At 38.5% G+C, this 16589-nt stretch overlaps 1 protein-coding gene across 4 annotated transcripts; it reads left to right on the top strand.

Annotated features, from left to right (window-relative positions):
* Window positions 1-107: 107 nt before the first annotated feature.
* Window positions 108-16566, top strand: LOC113967831 (putative short-chain dehydrogenase/reductase family 42E member 2). 4 transcript variants are annotated; one of them, XM_027683778.1, is made up of 13 exons: window positions 108-3408; window positions 5693-6167; window positions 7511-7746; window positions 9680-9775; window positions 10398-10458; window positions 11543-11661; window positions 12456-12531; window positions 13432-13514; window positions 14026-14163; window positions 14608-14673; window positions 15459-15522; window positions 15878-15951; window positions 16166-16566. In XM_027683778.1, exons 2-13 carry the CDS (start codon window positions 6071-6073, stop codon window positions 16367-16369), a joined length of 1314 nt encoding a protein of 437 aa, XP_027539579.1. In that variant the 5' UTR covers window positions 108-3408; window positions 5693-6070; the 3' UTR covers window positions 16370-16566. The 4 variants fall into 4 exon arrangements, with proteins under 4 accessions (XP_027539579.1, XP_027539576.1, XP_027539580.1 ...); XM_027683775.1 differs by having other exon boundaries at window positions 5689-6167; XM_027683779.1 differs by having other exon boundaries at window positions 108-5889; window positions 5992-6167.
* The last annotated feature ends 23 nt before the right edge of the window (window positions 16567-16589 follow it).

The following is a 16589-nucleotide window of genomic DNA, read 5'->3' as shown; positions in this document are numbered from 1 at the left end:
TTTGCATCTCCTGAGTGCCAGCTGATGGGGATGACTGGATATACTTTGATATGGGAGACAGTTTTTAATTCTTTATAGAGACAAAAGAGATGGAGGGGCAGAAAAGAGACTATCTGTATCATAGAAGTCTCTTCTTAGTGTTGTATGCTCTGAACCAGGTGACTCCTGCATTCCAGGTTAGTCCCAGCCTACACTGGAATACTGCAGGTAAACTGGTGCTTTGTGCTATGCTGTACTTCCTGGGATTTTGGTAATGTATGTGTGGAACTACTGAGATGCTTTGATATGAAAATCTTAGTTGTAAATTAATAGGATTAGTTACATTTCTGTTTGGGGTATAGAAATATTAGGTGACAATCACTGATAAAATAAGTGGATTTGTACTAAGAAACATTAAAACAGTAAATCCAGGTAGGAAGGATAAATGTTCTGTATTGCCAAGAAGGGTTTCTTATACGTTCCTTGGAGGATTTGAGAAATGTCACAGTACTGTACCATAGATTCTGATATTCTTATAAAGGTCCTTTCAAAGAACTTAAAAGGAAATATACCTGTGCAGGTGTGGTAAATGATCTCAGGGGCTCTCTGTGAAGGAAGATTGCCATGTACATGTCCAATTTCAGTGGGTTCTGTTAAATTGCAATTGTCAGACCTCTCATTTTATAGCCTTTTTTCCCCCTGTGTAATACTTGGTGCTCAGATATTTTACTCATTCAAAACAACTCCATTTACACAGTGTCTCCACGGGCTGATTGCCAATGGATCAGTGTAATCCTGAGTTGTGGCAGCCTACACTCGTACTCATCACTCAGCTGTTTGTTTTGGCTTGGACTGGTTGTTTCTGTGGGCAGAGCAGAGCGCGTCTCTGGTTCTCTTGAGCTCTCACACTTAAAGTAGGTGTTAGGAACTGAGGAATCTTCTCTTTGGTTAGAATCTGTGTAACCCCAGAAGCTATAAAAGTCAGGTATTGCAATATTTAGCCATTACACCCCATCCAGCTTCACTTCTTTTCGTACCTGTGTTCAGGCTGTGCAGCCGAAGCCTTGTTGTCTTGGAGGCTGGTCAGCCCTGCTACCCACTCACAGCAGCTGCTTCCTTAAAATACAGATCCTGTCTCCTTATTACCCACCTGGAAACTCCCATCCTACCTGCTTCCATCAATCTGAGGGCTACCGAGCCAGGAACACATTTTAAGGAGATGGTTCATTTTGGACGATCTGAGTAATGGAGCACTCTGTGAGTGACTCCAGTGTCAGTCTGTCAGGTTTATGTCACTTGCTTTCCTGCTTTATGCTTCCTGGAATGCAATTCACTGTATTCAAGACATAATAAAAGAGGAGTTTTATAATTGACCAAGATGCATATTTTTCTGCCAGCTCGTTTGTAAGTCATGTCATTGCTGTGACTCACTGAATATGTTGATTTGTGTGCAGTGAATTAAAGACAAATGGCTAAACCAGTTGCCACCTCAAAGTATGTGTGCTACCCCATGAGAGGAGTGCTGTTCTCACAGCAGGAGTGGGTAACTTCCATGTGGAACAGCTCATCTACTGCCATAATTTACAGTTTCCAGCTCCTGTGCTACGTTGAACTGGTGCACGTGGTCATAAAACCTTAGTATGGACTGGCAGTTCAGGAACTCCTTTGTGGTGCTTCAGGGGACAACAACTTCCAGAAGAAGGGTGGGACAGCTTGGCATAGTAACAAATTCCTCCATCTAAATATGCCTGAATTTGAGTCAACCCCAGAAACTGATTCTGCTCCAAAGGAAGGTAACGGCAGTGAGTGTTGTGTCCTTTGGAATTCTGTTCAGGAAGAATTGCTCTGTGCTGTATTAGCATGTTGCCTACTGTGAGCACACATCTGTAACCACAAAGTTCCAAGACTTTAGACACCCAAATGTGTTAATACAACTAAGTCACAGGAATTTTCATTAATTGTTTGAAAGCATCTCAGTCAGATGTATATAGAACACTTTTCATTCCATTGAACCTCAGTCCTCTGAGAAACCATCTCGAACAGATGCATATGAGATGTTTGCTTATGCATTAGTTTAAATAAATAAATAAGACAGAGAGAGGAAGAATGGAAAACTCAATTCCAGAAACCTGCCACCATCAGAAAGCACCTTATTCCTTCCCTGTCTCTGTTACAATAATGATAATCCAGGGTTTAGGTAACTATATGGAATGCATTGGTGGAACTACTGTATGAGGACAGTGGTAATCTCTGACTCATATCATGTGAGACTTCATCAGTTAGAATCCTAAATTCTACCCAGAATTCGATAGGTAGTTTAAGCTGACCTTGTAAGCCACAAATTTACATCCTTCCAGTACTATGGGCTGCCTCTGTCATCATGGCCACATTTAATGTGGTACCAAGGCTCTTTCTAAACAACTAGCAAATAACAAACCTAATCTCTTCTAGAGGGTTTCTCCTTTTTTCTTTCCTACTTGGAAAGTTCTGCAGCTTTTGTTATGATTTCTGGGTTAATAACAACAATAGAGGTGAATGGAATTTTGCAAATGACACCTGGTAGAAGTTATGCCAAGATTTTAAACGGTACCCGGTGGGCACAGTGCAAAACATCCTCCTCTTCCGTCCATCCTAAGCCACCTCCCATGCCCTCAGAACTCCTCCAGTGGTTTTTGGGATGAAAGCAAACCATGTAATAGTAATGTTGATCTGTACTTCTCTCTAGTGTAGCAACCATTAGAAAACCTTTGAATTAAGAGGAAACCTATTGGAATTGGTCTTATAGTCCTTTTAAAACCTGCATCTATATAGTTCATTCCTGTGGCTTGTTTTCTCTGTGATTCCTGTGTGTAAGAAGCCAAGCTGTGATCCCTGCTAATTGTATAGAAACCTGCCTTTATTCAGTACAATTTAATGCAATATTTTTATTTATGATGCATTTGTATTCTTTCCCTTCAAATATTGCGTAAACTGTTGCCTTTTTTTTAACAAGACCTAAGAGCTGATAAGGGATGTTCACTGCTGCTGTGAGAAGTTGTTTTGTTTCTTCCTGTAATTCCATCCTGACTTGGCAATGCAGGCTCACAGTTATCATTTCATTTGACCTGTAAATCAATCTGTGTAACATGCAAAGCAGCCACAAATGCAAAGGAAATGAGAACAAAGTCATGGGAAAAGCATTTTATATGACACGTTCCAAGGCTCTATTTATGTGTGCTTTATTCCTTCCATGAGGAAATAGTGAAATATGCAGAATTGTAACTCAAATACACAAAGAAACAGAAAAAAGGAAGGAATAGAGACTGTTTATGTATGTTAATGAAGAATGGAGGGATTTAAGAAGAAGAACCTGATCTCTCAGCTTTGCAGCTTGGAATAAGGATCTGCATCTTCTTTTCCCTTCTGGTCTGGACTTAGAGCATGACATGGGTAAGTTGCTTTGCCTCTGTGTCTTACCCTTCTAACTTAGCAAGGAATGTGAAGAATGTTGCATTATCATAATACTTCGGGTATTAAATTACATCTGTTATTGCTTTAATTGGGAAACCTTTTTTAAGGATGATGTCATGCCTTAGAAATATTTGATAGGTACCACTGTTTAGCATTGGGTTATATGAAAATGAATATTAGGTTTCCTTTAATTCAGATACCATAACTTATCTTTTTGACCAAAAATTTTAAGCACAGCAAGACATAATTAGAGCAGAGTTTCATTCTTTTCCCTTTTTTCCATTAATTGCAAGACCTTCTGATTTAAATGCTTTTTAACATTTTCAGTCTTCTCTGTGACTCCCTCACCATTGACACTTCCCTACTCTCAACTCTCTGTTGGTTTAGATTCAGTCCTTGTTATGAGGGTGATTGTTTTTGTAGTCACAAAGAGATTAGTACATTTAGTCAAAAGTACTCAACAGATCTGTCCAGACTTCTCTGGGGTTGCAGAGGGGATCAGTGATGTGGTGCACTGTCCAAACAAGTCTCACCACTCTGAGTTCACAGATTGTGTCAGTACATGTGATGGGGCATCTGGATGTGAACAAGTGCACAAGGAGGTGTTCAAACGCCTGACAAGCTTGAACAACTCTGCTGATTTAGGGCTTAGATATAGAATTTTTAATAAGTCAAATGAAGAGAGGATATTTTTATGCTGCAGTTATTTCAGCAAAATCCCATCCTTGAGTAGCTTTAAGAGAGAGCTTAGTCTCTGAAGCTTTTCTGCTATTCCCCTGCCCTTGGGCACTGCAGAACACCCCATCCTGCCTGTGACTCATGTCAAACATCCAGCTGTCACCTCAGCTCACACCTCTGCCGAGCTTTGCACACTTTGGTACGTCTCTGTTAAAGGCTCCTTTCTGCACAGTGTCTTCCACACAATTAAAAACCCTCCTTCAGGTTCCTGTTGCCTCAGAGCTGGAGCATTGCTCCTGTTCTGTGGCCTGGAAATGCAGAGCTGTGGCGTTAATGGGACCTGCTGAGTGGAAGGGACAAAGCCCTGGTCTCACACATCTGTCTGGTATCTCTCTGTGACCCAGCACTGTCCACAGAACCAGCCCAGGGACAAGACTTTGTAGGCTGGAGACAGACACTGTCCTGTCTGTTTTAGGCCAAGTCCTTCTTACTCAATTCAGACCTGCATCTGTCAGCATGTAATTTGAAATGAACTTGTGTAAGACAAACTCTCTGACACCTTCCTGTTGTGTTTTATACAGTCATCTCCTACAAGTACTGCATGTTTTTTTTCTGTGTGCCTGCATGAACTGGGACTGGTTATAGGAGAAAAAGTAGAAAAAGGCAGTCCAGAGTTGTGATTCAAAAAGCAAGCTCAAATCTTAATGCAGCAGCTTTTCTCCTTGTAACTTTAGCTTCTGTTTCTTTCAAAAATACTTAGCAGGATGCATTGAATAAAACATGGTCACCCCTCTTCACTGAAGTTAAGAGAATACAAAATACCAGTTCTGAAAGCTCCTCTGAGGTGTCCCCTTCTGGTGGAACCCAAAGCCAAGTTAAAATATTCTTTGTTGAATTTCAACGAGACATGAGAGATTGATATCCATGAATAAGCTGACCAGCTGCTTTGACTTGTGGAGGAGTTCTGGAGTAGTTCAGGGGTAGAATGGGCACTTAATTTCTTGCATTAAATGGTAAAAGCTCTCAGTGCTGTGGACAGCTCAAAACAGGGAATTTGGTGGTTTTGGGGTTTGTCCCTCATCCAGCAATCCAAGAAGTGCAGATTAGTGCCACAGGCTCAAAGGTTCTGGTTCTATTGCCAACTACAGGGACTTAAGAACATGTATGTTATGCTAAAATATACTTGCCTAGGTGTCAGTTTGAGTTCTTGTCAGCACATGAACATTAAATGACATTTAAATTGCAAGGCCACCTGTGAACTTGAGATATTTCTAACATGCAAACATTGAAAATTGTAGTCATTTATATTTAGATGTGGGAGTGTTTCTTTAGCATCTTAACTACTGCTTTAAGACTTAATTTTAGACACACCCTTTTGAAAATGTTGGCTTTGATTTCTCATTGTTTCATTTGTAAAAGGATATTTGTTTTAAAAGGGCTTTAAAATCTTAGGATCAACGTCTATAATTGTTAATCATTTAATTAATTATCATTAATTTAAAATGTGTTATTTAACAGTAAGTCACCTTTCCCTGTTGTGTTGTCTATGAGTTAATTTACTGCCTTCATTCATCTTGGAAGCCAGAGAACAACCCTTGTGCCTGCACTTAAGCCTCTCTGCAAATACAAAATTGGGTTGGGGATGAAGATAGAAGAGTCAGGATGGAAGTGCTGGGCACCACTGCCAAACTGGAGTTTTGTTTCTTCTCTAGTACAGTTTATCTACACGCTGGTGGTACAAATAGTATATTTGTGTCGCCTACTGTCTTATACTTCTACCAGGTAACAGTATGAGGGTCTGATGTGGAGAAAATATTCTATTTTTTTCCCAAAAAGGAACGTAAATTATGTACAAATTAAGCCCTGCCCTTTTTTGGCTCACAGCCCAGCCACCAGCTACAAAGGAGCAGGAACAGCAAAAGGGCCTGAGCACACGTGAACACCTCTGTGCTGAGAGCACCTGATGCCCTGGAGTTACAAATTGTCCAGCAAAGAGACCTCTCCCCATCTCACCTGGCCAGGAAGGACTGGGACAGCTGACAGCCAGCATTCTACCAAGGGTACTTACTACTTCTTTAGCTAATTTTAAAAACCTGAAATGTTTGACTCTAACTTTTTATGGGAAGTAATTTGTACATTTCTAATATTTGAAGTGACAGCAGGGGAGCTAAGAGCAACTCACACTGCATGCACTGCCTGAGATGTAACTGTGCTCATCATGCAGAATACATTCATAAATCAGAATAGCTCCTGTAAGTTCAGAGAAAAAAAAATTACCTATCTGGAAAGAAGTATTTTCTTTAAGAAAATCGTTTATGTTCAAAATTTGATAACAATTTTCTAATTCCACGAAGCAGAGTAATATATTAATGCCATTAGTGCTTTTTAAGAAAGAGATTTCTAGAAAAAAAAATCTTTAAACTTTTTTTGTACAACCTCTGTCTTATTTAAAATTTAAGGAGCTATTAATTACAAGTATTCAAACACATACCATTTTTCAAATGTCTTTTTGTGGTATTTGTGATAAGCTTGACTTCAGTTCTCTTTATGGTGTATAAAAAGATGCTTTTTCTCAGAAGACCAAGAGCTTTATATGGCTTAAGACTACTGCACAATCTAGAGATGCAAATTTATGTTTCCTTGCTTGAACAGGAGAGCATACTTGGTTTAGCTTTGTTATATTAGTTCTAATTTCAATTTTGTTTGGAAACATGGATTCTTTTTTATTTTTGAACTGTCAGGATATTTTTCAACATAAGGAGCTTGCATTTTACACTTATTTTTTACACTATATAGCTGCAGATAAATGCCCTAATGAGAACAATATGGACAAGTTAGTGAGAACTGGACAGAAAACTAAATGTATTTAGTGTGTAACCAGAGAAGCTTAAAATAGAAACATTTTTATCATTGCTGAAGAACCGTGACCCAAATGTGAAATAAAGTGAATTTTAAAAGTAGAATGCATCCTTTCTTATATTCCTTATCTAATGTGTTGGTTTATTTTCCTGACTGGTAGGGTGACATCTACTTGGCATTAATATATTGCAAATCAGTGAGTCTTCAAGAATAAAATGTTTGATTAAACCAAGCTTTTGAAAATATAATCATACCTGTTAAGGTTAGGTAATTATAATGGCTCTAAAGTCTCTTTATTTCTATATAATATGAAACTTCTGGATATGAGGAAAAAACTGTATCTTGGAATATAAAAGTATTCAGACTCGTTACTCATTGTACATAGAAAGCCCATCACCAAAATTATTACTGTATACATTTTAAACATATTAAGATAATAAAAATAGAATAGTCCCAAAAGGAGCATTGTAACGTGAAAGTCACTGAAATTACCCACATCTCAGAGTGTTGTGCAGGAATTTCCAAGAGATCTTCTCTGTTGCAGTCGTGATGCCAGAAGGATCCCCAGAGGAGCTCCCCAGCAGCCAGGAATGTGAGAGCCAAGGGAAGGAGCCTGCTGGGCTGCTGGGGAACAGGAGCACAAGGACAATGGTGACAGGAGGCGGAGGCTACCTGGGATACAATCTGGGATGTGCCCTGGTTAGGTCAGGAGTTGCTGTCGTTCTGTTTGATGTACGGAAACCTAAGTGGGAGATCCCGAACGGAGCGGATTTTTTCGAGGTACGTTGAAATCGCATCTTTAACAGCAGTGAAATAACGTTATACTGCTTTTATGCACAATAAGGCTTCCTCTTAAGGATTTAAAAAACATTTACTGAAAAGCCTTTGAGGACAAGAAGTCGTGGTAGAAGGTCCTCACATGCATAAGTAACTGATGAAGAGGTGGCAAACAGAGTCCAGTGGAGTGTCTGTGTCCCCAGTGACCTTCTGCAGTCCTGTGAGGGAGGTGCCCCCTACACTCGTAGCTCACCCCCCTGAAACAATGAAGTGACAAATTTACCGCTCAGGGAATTATTTCAAGGAAAAGGTGAGAGCAGGACAAGGCAATAAAAGTGCTCACAAATGCAGAATGACTGCTGTGCAGAGAATGATTGAGGAAACCAGGATTTCCAGTCTGGGAAAGAGGTGACTTGAGAGCAGGAGAGCTCTACAAAGCAAGTGGCATTGACATGGACAGGGGTTGACTGCTCACTGTCCTCCCTGGAACAGGAAGGAAAGGCCACCAGGGGAAATGAGGAGTCAGTTCAGTACAAAGTGACGTTGTTTTTCGTGCAGTGGGTAAAAGGCACGTGCAAAGCCTCACCAAAAATTTACTTCCTTTGGAGATGACTAAATAGGTAAGCTCAATTAGGCTCAAGAAATCTTCTGAATGAAAATACTTAGAGACTAGAAGAGTATTCAGGGGGAAAGTGTCACATATCCTTGCTCTGTTCATGCTTTTCCCAGCACATTCATTTATGAGGTTTTGATTCTTAACAATTCAAATTGGTGGAGTGATGGCAATTTACGTCTTCTAAAGGAGGCTCAAGATCTCACAAATGATCTTCTACAATAGGTTTTTTTTGTAATTCAATTTAAAAAAAAATAAATATTACAAAATATAGGTGAGTTACCTGGAAAATGGAACTATGGAGTCCTAGTAAATAAAGTAATAAGTCACTTCAGAGATCTGAGCCTTGATCAGTGTTAGTGTTTTGGGGATTGCTAATATTGTTTATCCTCATTAGCTACTTTAGCACTGGCTAAAGGGTGGGATGTGTAAGTCAGCCATATTTGTGAAACACTTTGCCAACCTCAGAAGAAAAAAGTTGAGAGTTAAAAACTGTTAGATTAGCTCTTAATATTACCTCCAGCTGTTTCTTTGGAAATTATTCTATCAAGTTCATTACAGTAAAGTAACTAACATCTAATATTTTGAAATATTGTAATTCTGAAAATAAAAGTATAATATTTTTATTGATATCTGTATATATGTGGAGTACTATTAATATAGTATTACCTGGTATACAAAAATGCAATATAGTGTTCTAACCCCAGCATAGTATTTGATATTGGATACAGTGAGGGTTCAGTGATATATAGAATTTCATAAGTGTGAATACAATACACTACTGTACACTAATTAAATATTCAATGCATATAGGGTGTACTGCTTTTTAAAATCTTGTACAAAGCTGTAATTAAAGTTATCATACAGTGCACCTAAAATAAACCTTAGATGGACAAAGACATTTGTGAAGATGGCACAAATCCCATCCCAGGGTGATAAAAAAGGGGTTCTCTTATTTGGTGATTCCCTGGCAAACAGCTGAATCCTTCCTGCTGTGGTTTATTGTCCCTGGGGCTTCATTCTCCAGCACTGGAGCATGTGCTGCTCCCATTCAAGTCAGACAAGTTCTGCCAGGCTGCAGGACTCAGGGTGAAAATACGCATTATAATCGAAGCCAACAAGAGTCGTGTTCGCTTTGCAACAAAACACTGACAAAATTCTTAGTCACGGATTTTTCACCCTGTTTATAATGTTTTTTTAATGCCAGTTAAGTACTGTGAAAAATAGATCTAAATATCTTTAGATTTTCATTAACAGCCATAATTCTATAGAGAATGTGAGCAGCTCTTCCTGTCAAAAACTCATTCTTCTCTAATTTTCCAGGGTGATGTGAGGGATTATGATGCAGTGTTCAAGGCATGTGAAGGGGTTGACTGTGTTTTTCACGTGGCTGCATGTGGAATGTCAGGATTAGAACAAGCAAGTACCATTTTCCCCAATGTTTTCTGTTGTTATTTTTGAGAAAGAACAAATTGTCTGCATGTAGCAAGGAATGTAATTCTATGATATTTATGTCAAACAGAAGTTGGTTAGAAAGGTCAAGTCATCCATACAGGCAACAAGGGAGATATTCCTTAAATAATAAATGTAAAAGCATAAACCTAATGTACTACAAAATATTCTAGAAAAATGAGATCATAGTTTTAAGATCTTGGAGAAGAAGGCTTATCCTTTTTTTTTTTATGTTATCAAAAAAGTCATGAAACTACTCATTTATTTCTAGAAACAAGACAGATTGCACTGGAACAAGACTTTGTGGAAGCTTTCAGGGAGCATAACCCCCACCTTTAATTTTTGTTTCTGTATCATGGATTGTCTGAGGAGGTGGCAAAATGTTGAAGCATTATAATTTCATTTTAGATGCATTTTATCTTTCATTTTTCAACTGAACAAGACTAGCAGAATGAGAACTGTCAGACAGACAGAGAACTGTAACACATCACAAAAAGGCCTCAACTGTTCTACATCTGGCAATTGTAGCAATCATATTGTGAATGTGACTTGTTCCATGAATCAAATCTTGTGCAAACTCTATTTCCAGCTTCAAAAGAAAGATCAGATTGAATCCATAAATGTTGGAGGCACAAAAATAATAATTGATGGTAGGTACCTCACTTTTCTTTCTTTGCATCTGATTCAAACCTAAGTGTATTGTAAATACCAAAGCTACTTTCTCCTTGTTTTCCCCTCAAAAACCAAATGGCCAAAAAAAATAATCAAAAAGCAAAATGGCAAAACAAGTTTTTATTTAGACCAAGTTTCATGCTGCCTGTGTGTTATTACTGAAAAAAAAAGCAAAATGGAATAGTAGGCAAGTAAAATTCTACATGAGTTAGAGGGAAGAGGTTCCCACATATTCCCTTTTTCCTACCCCAACCTCCAGACTCACAGAAACATGTCATGGCAAATTTCCATAGGCTCCCAGCAAAGCAAGAGTCTGGGAGAAGCATGAACCTGTTCATCTACATTTAAATAATAGATGTTAGTATTGTGTTTGGTTCCAAATATTTACAAAACAATAATTTTATTCATTATTTTCAAAAGGAGCCAATGACCCAGCTGGACAGACAGCTCTGCAAATTCTAAAAATTCCTGACTTTGAATATTAATTCACTTAAACTTTAGAAATATTGTTAAATGAAGAGGAAATTTATGTTATTCAAGTTTGCAATGACATATATGCAGCAGAATTTAGCTATAATAACACGACTGGAATCTATAATTAAGGCTTTGTTTTGTAAATAACATTAATTTCATTTGCTTTAAAAGCACTACTGATTATACACTGGCAGTGCTATACCACCACAAATGCACTTACTCATGTCCTTTTTATTCCATTTGTAAAGTGAACATGTTTTAAGAAATGTTTCTGAAGGAGGAATTTTTCCCCTGCAAAGATTCCTCTATCCAGTTGGTGACTGCAATCCAGTGGTGATATGATTAGTTACCTAATCATAAAACATCTGGTGACCACCACATGTAATATTTGCGTAGCAGATATTTGGGAAGAAAAATTCCAGCTGGATGAAAGACAATGCTATATTAAATGATAATGTTAAAATTAAAATATTCTTTTTTTTGCTGTAAGCGTGATATTTGCTTTCAAAAAGAGAAGCTGACAGTTCATGTGTTATTTCTCACTCTTCATTTTTGTTTTAAAATAATTTCTTCTGTCTATCATTGTAGTCTGCAAACAAAGAAATATCCCCAGACTGATCTACACCAGCACAGTGAATGTGGTGTTTGGAGGGAATCCTATTGAAGAAGGAGATGAAGAAACTGTGCCGTATTTTCCACTGGAAAAGGTCCGTTGTTCATGTGATGGTGTGGATTTACTGTGCTTGAAAGGGCACATTGTGTGAAGGCTGCTCTGAGGGAAGAAGCTGTTTTACTGTAGATCACATCAAATTCCATTAAATTATTTTTCATTAGTGTAAGTTGACCCATGATCAATGAAGAAATAATCAATTCGTAATAGCTTTTGGAACTTTCCATGATATATTTTCCAATATAAAGTCTGGCCATACAAAATTCAACAGATAACTAGTCTTGTGTGGACAGGTAATCGCTAAACCAGCATGTGCCAACTGTGTCCAGAGTCCTATTGTTTAAATACACTTGGGTGCAATTTTTAAAGTTCACACTGAAAGATACTATTTGGGAAAGAATGATTTATAACTTCCCAAATAACTTCAATAAGAAATGGAAGTGTTTTTTGGAAAGTCTGATTTTTTAACTTCATATTTAACTTACCATTTTTATAAAACTTTTTTCAATTTGAAAAGGATAATTTGAAAAAATATCTGTCCCACCAGAACATTTGGCTTGGGAGTAATTTTTTCTGTACATCCAGCACAAAAAGTGAGTTAAGTAAATACTAGTGTACTTAAATTCACTCTGAAGCTAAATTTGTGCCTCTAAGTTTTTCGTCATAGAAAAGTATATATTTGCTAAATCTTGTTGTTATTTCTAGTTGTGTTTTGCTCAGCTGATATCTAGGAGCTGGCTAGATTGAAATGCTATCAGTCAAAAACAGTAAGTTTGCCTTTATAGATGCAATAATGTGATTTAAATGACTGTATTCTGCCTTTCTTTATAGCAATTTAATCATTATTCTAGAACCAAGGCAATTGCAGACCAAATGGTTCTTGCTGCTAATGGAACTTTACTCAAAGGTAGGTATAAAGCATTTGGGGTTTTCCTCTCCTAAGTACTGCTAATGGGTTTTGCTTTCTCATTTATCAATAAGTAGAGGATTTTAACTGAAGTGAGGATTTATTTTGTTGCAAGTATCTGGCAGGAATAGCAGCAGTTTCTTTAACAGATTTGCAATATCAGGTGACTTCCAAAGTTGCACCTGCAGTAATAGTTGTGGCTAAAAATCTGTCTGTACATGGCAAGGGAAATTTTTAGATACATATTTTGCTATTCCTGTTGATTTGTCTTAACTGTAAAGTTGGCAAACATAAATTAGATGGGGATTCAATTTTAGCATCCTTGATTAACTCCTGAGCAAATGCCTACCCCCTGTTACTCTTGGCCAGATAAAAGGTGTCATTGTGCCTGTTCTCAGGGGTCAGAGGGGTCTGCTGAGTGATTCACAGGTCAAACTTATTCATTCTGATTTAAAATATTCAAACTCATCTGAAAGCCTCTGTTTAGGAGACCTCTTCTATTCCTTTGTGGTGCCCCTGAGCTGCAGGCAAGCCAGGTGTCTGGATGTAGCAAACAGAATGATCTGCTCCCAGTGTTGCATGTGTCTGCAGGGATGGACAAATATTAAGGTGTAAACTTATCTCTGAGCAAAACCCAAACAACCAGGAGGAAAGCTTGATTTGGCCTGTTCCTGATGAAACTCTTCTGTGGGATTTGGCTTTTCAGGCTCCCAAGCTCAGGCCTTTCACAGCTACTGAATTGAGTTCTATAGGGAAATGAAATCAAGTTCCCAGGAAGCCGAATCACACAGAATGGTCAGACTGAGCCTTTATTTTGACAGTGTAAGATTCAGACAATATATGTCAGCCATATGTTGATATCCCAGCTGTCTGAAGGTCCCCTGTTGTTCTCTCTCCCAGGAGGGGACAAGCTCCACACGTGTGTGCTTCGCCCCCCGGGCATCTACGGACCCGAAGAGCAGCGGCACCTGCCACGAGTAGCCGTATGTGTTTTGTAGTCAGCTCTGGAGGACACCACAAGTAGTTGTAAGGGCATAACACAAGTGGAAGTACCTTGATTGCAGTTCTTAACCATTGCTCCAGGAAGGCTGTTGTGAAAGCTGGGTGACAGGGTAACAAACAGCACAAACTGAGCACTGCAGACACGGCCAGGATCCTCTTGCAGTGAAAATTAAAAAATGCAAGGCTGAAATGCCGTGGTGGAAGAAGTAGGTTTGCATCCCTGATCGTTTAATGGAAATGTTGACTTCTATATATGCACTTTAGTTCCTGCTAAACACTCTAATGTCATCATATTTTGCCACTGCCTATCAGTGCAACAGTCTTTGATTCATGAAACCACCAACTAGTTTTTTTTTTTCCTTGTGACACATTTCTTGTGCTGTAATTGTACACAAATACAGCAAACTCTGAGTATTTGGGCTGAGATAAAATGAATGTTGTACTGCATAATAAAGGAATAACATAGTTATCACATGTTTTCTGTTTCTACAGATAAACATCCAGCGGAGACTTTTTAACTTCAAGTTTGGGAATCACGAAGTTCAGATGAACTGGGTTCATATAGGAAATCTAGTACAAGCTCACTTACTGGCTGCTGAAGCTCTCACCTCTGAGAAGGGTTATGTAGCTGTAAGTAAACAATATAATTGTGTTCCAGTAGCTTTAGCTCTCAAATAGGTTTAATTTTTGATATTTTGAGGTCAAAGTGTCTCCAAAAAGTCACATGCTAAATTCTCAAAAATGGTGTGTGGCTCCAGAAACACGTGGACAGTGCAAATGCAAATACATTTGGCTCATGTTTTTTTCTGCTTTGAAAATATATAATTTCCTGGTTTATTGGAGGAAACAGTATTTTTAACTACCATAATATATTCACCATCATACATGGGGTTACCCAAAACTGCGTTTGAGAGCACAGTGAAGTGCAGTGCAGGCAGTTTGCTGAGCTGCTGTGTGTACATTCACTGTGTTTGTGTCACTCACAAAATCAAGACATGGGTAGGTATGAGAGAGAAAGGAATGCCATCCTATGTATAGTGTTTTTCTAACTGTTTTTCTCTGCTTCTTTAACAGAGTGGTCAGGCATATTACATCCACGATGGTGAAAATGTGATTTTCTCTGAGTGGATCGTGCCCTTGGTACGTTTTCAGCTCAGAGGCACCTCACAGGCTCTGGCCCTACCGCTGGCTAAAAACCATACAAACTAAATGAAGAGCAGGGCAGGTTAATTACTGAATGATTTAACATCAAACTCAGTCCTGTTCTCCCTGCGTGTCCCAAAGTTCCACTGGCTTTCAGGGAAGTTTTGGCTATGCATAACTGTGGAATTTGGCCTTACTGTTTTGAGATAATTTAGCCAAGAGGTACAGAACCTACTGCAGCAGCATTTCTGTGGAGCAAACTCACAGTGCAGGGTGAGCTCTGCCATGGGCATCTGGCAGCTTTCTCAGAGCCATTGCTGATCTCTATCCCCCCATCAACTGCAGCACAGAAGGGAAGCCCATTCAGAATCTTATCTTAGAAGCTAAAAAGAGGCAACATTATATTTTCATAACCACCAAGCTGGGATATCAGGAGCATGCCAAAGTTTTAATCTTGCAACGCCAACACAGAGAATTCCTCTGGGAAAATGACTGCAGTAGAACAATGGGCCTGTATTTAACTGCAGGGAAGGATTCCAGCCCGGGTCACTTCCCCCTTTACTATCCAATTGCAGTTGAAGGGTGGGAGGTGGGCACCAAAGAGTGAGTAGTGGGTTTCAATTGCATTTCTTACTACCAGTATTGATAGGAAGACTAGCTGGAAAAAATTTTAGATACATGTTTTATCAACATTCCTTTTTTTCCCTTCCATTTTCATGCTTCATGACACGCTCAATTTGGTACAAGCTCTCCCTTATTCTTTCCTTTTATACCCTTTCTAGTTTGAAAAATTAGGCTACAGGAAACCCTGGATCCATATTCCTGTTCTCCTGGTTCATATAGCAGGTAAAAGAAATAAAATACATTCTTAATTACTGTGGGCTGTATTTTTTTTTTTATTCCTAGAAAGCTCCATAGTGGTTTTATAAAATGATGGGACTCAAACTGTAGGAATTATGTAACTTAATATTATTCCAATAAATAATAATCCCTTGTGCCATTTGGCACTAATTACTAGATAAATTTTAAAGGCTATTCATAAACCGAGTCCATCATGTACTTTATAAGTTAAACCCTGCCTTCTACCACCCTAATTGCATCCTCTGATATCAGTAGGAATTACAGGATATGCAATGTCAGCATTGTCTCAGTTTATTGTTATCCAGCTGTCTGTCTCATTAAGTAACCTTGTGTTTCACAGCCACTGTGATGGAATATCTGCACCTGATACTAAAACCAGTTTTTAGCTTTACACCTTTCTTGACAAGGAATGAGGTAAATATATATAAAAAGAAAGAATGTTTAAATATTTCTGACCAAAACTCTCATGAAGTCCTTGATATGCCCTTTGGATGCAGACAGGATTCTCTGCAGTAGAGTTCTGTTTGCTGTTCTGTTTCCATTGTAATATCATTGTCGATGTATTTTCATCCAAGTTGTAGAAAATCCAATATTAAAGTCATTCCATAACTGTCCTTTTGGGTTTCAGGTGTGGAACGTTACTGTAACTCACACGTTCCGAATAGACAAGGCACGAAATCAACTTGGTTACAAACCAAAGAAATTCTCATTCGCTGATTCTGTGGATCATTATCTCAAAACAAGACCTACTTGCCAAGAAGATCACACATATCTTAAAATGGTGTTTGTTTTTGGCATTATGTTAAGTTTGATCATTCTTTCTTTCTTCTAAAATCAAGTAACTCCCCACCTGTTCCAGAAAACCTCGTTTTATTTCTGAGTATTGATGATCTGGTCACGGTACATTCCTCAGCCACCATGGACTTTGTTATTGTTATTACTATGATGACACCTCTCTGACCTCCTTAAGAAAGAAAAAAAACAAACAGCAAACAAAAAACAATCACAAAAGTGAAAACATAGGACACATCAGGAAATGTTCCCCAGGAACA

The sequence above is a fragment of the Neopelma chrysocephalum genome, unplaced genomic scaffold (genome assembly GCF_003984885.1).
Source record: "Neopelma chrysocephalum unplaced genomic scaffold, ASM398488v2 Primary Assembly neopelma1_65, whole genome shotgun sequence".
Taxonomy (NCBI): Eukaryota; Metazoa; Chordata; class Aves; order Passeriformes; family Pipridae; genus Neopelma; species Neopelma chrysocephalum.
This window is presented reverse-complemented; position numbering and strand designations above follow the sequence as displayed.

Bases quoted from the DNA above. Each gene is read 5' to 3' on its own strand.
- LOC113967831 (XM_027683778.1), top strand. From the start codon at position 6,071: ATGCCCTGGAGTTACAAATTGTCCAGCAAAGAGACCTCTCCCCATCTC. The intron at 14,674-15,458 runs GTACGTTTTCAG...TACCCTTTCTAG, and splicing joins CTGAGTGGATCGTGCCCTTG to TTTGAAAAATTAGGCTACAG. The intron at 15,523-15,877 runs GTAAAAGAAATA...TGTGTTTCACAG, and splicing joins TCTCCTGGTTCATATAGCAG to CCACTGTGATGGAATATCTG.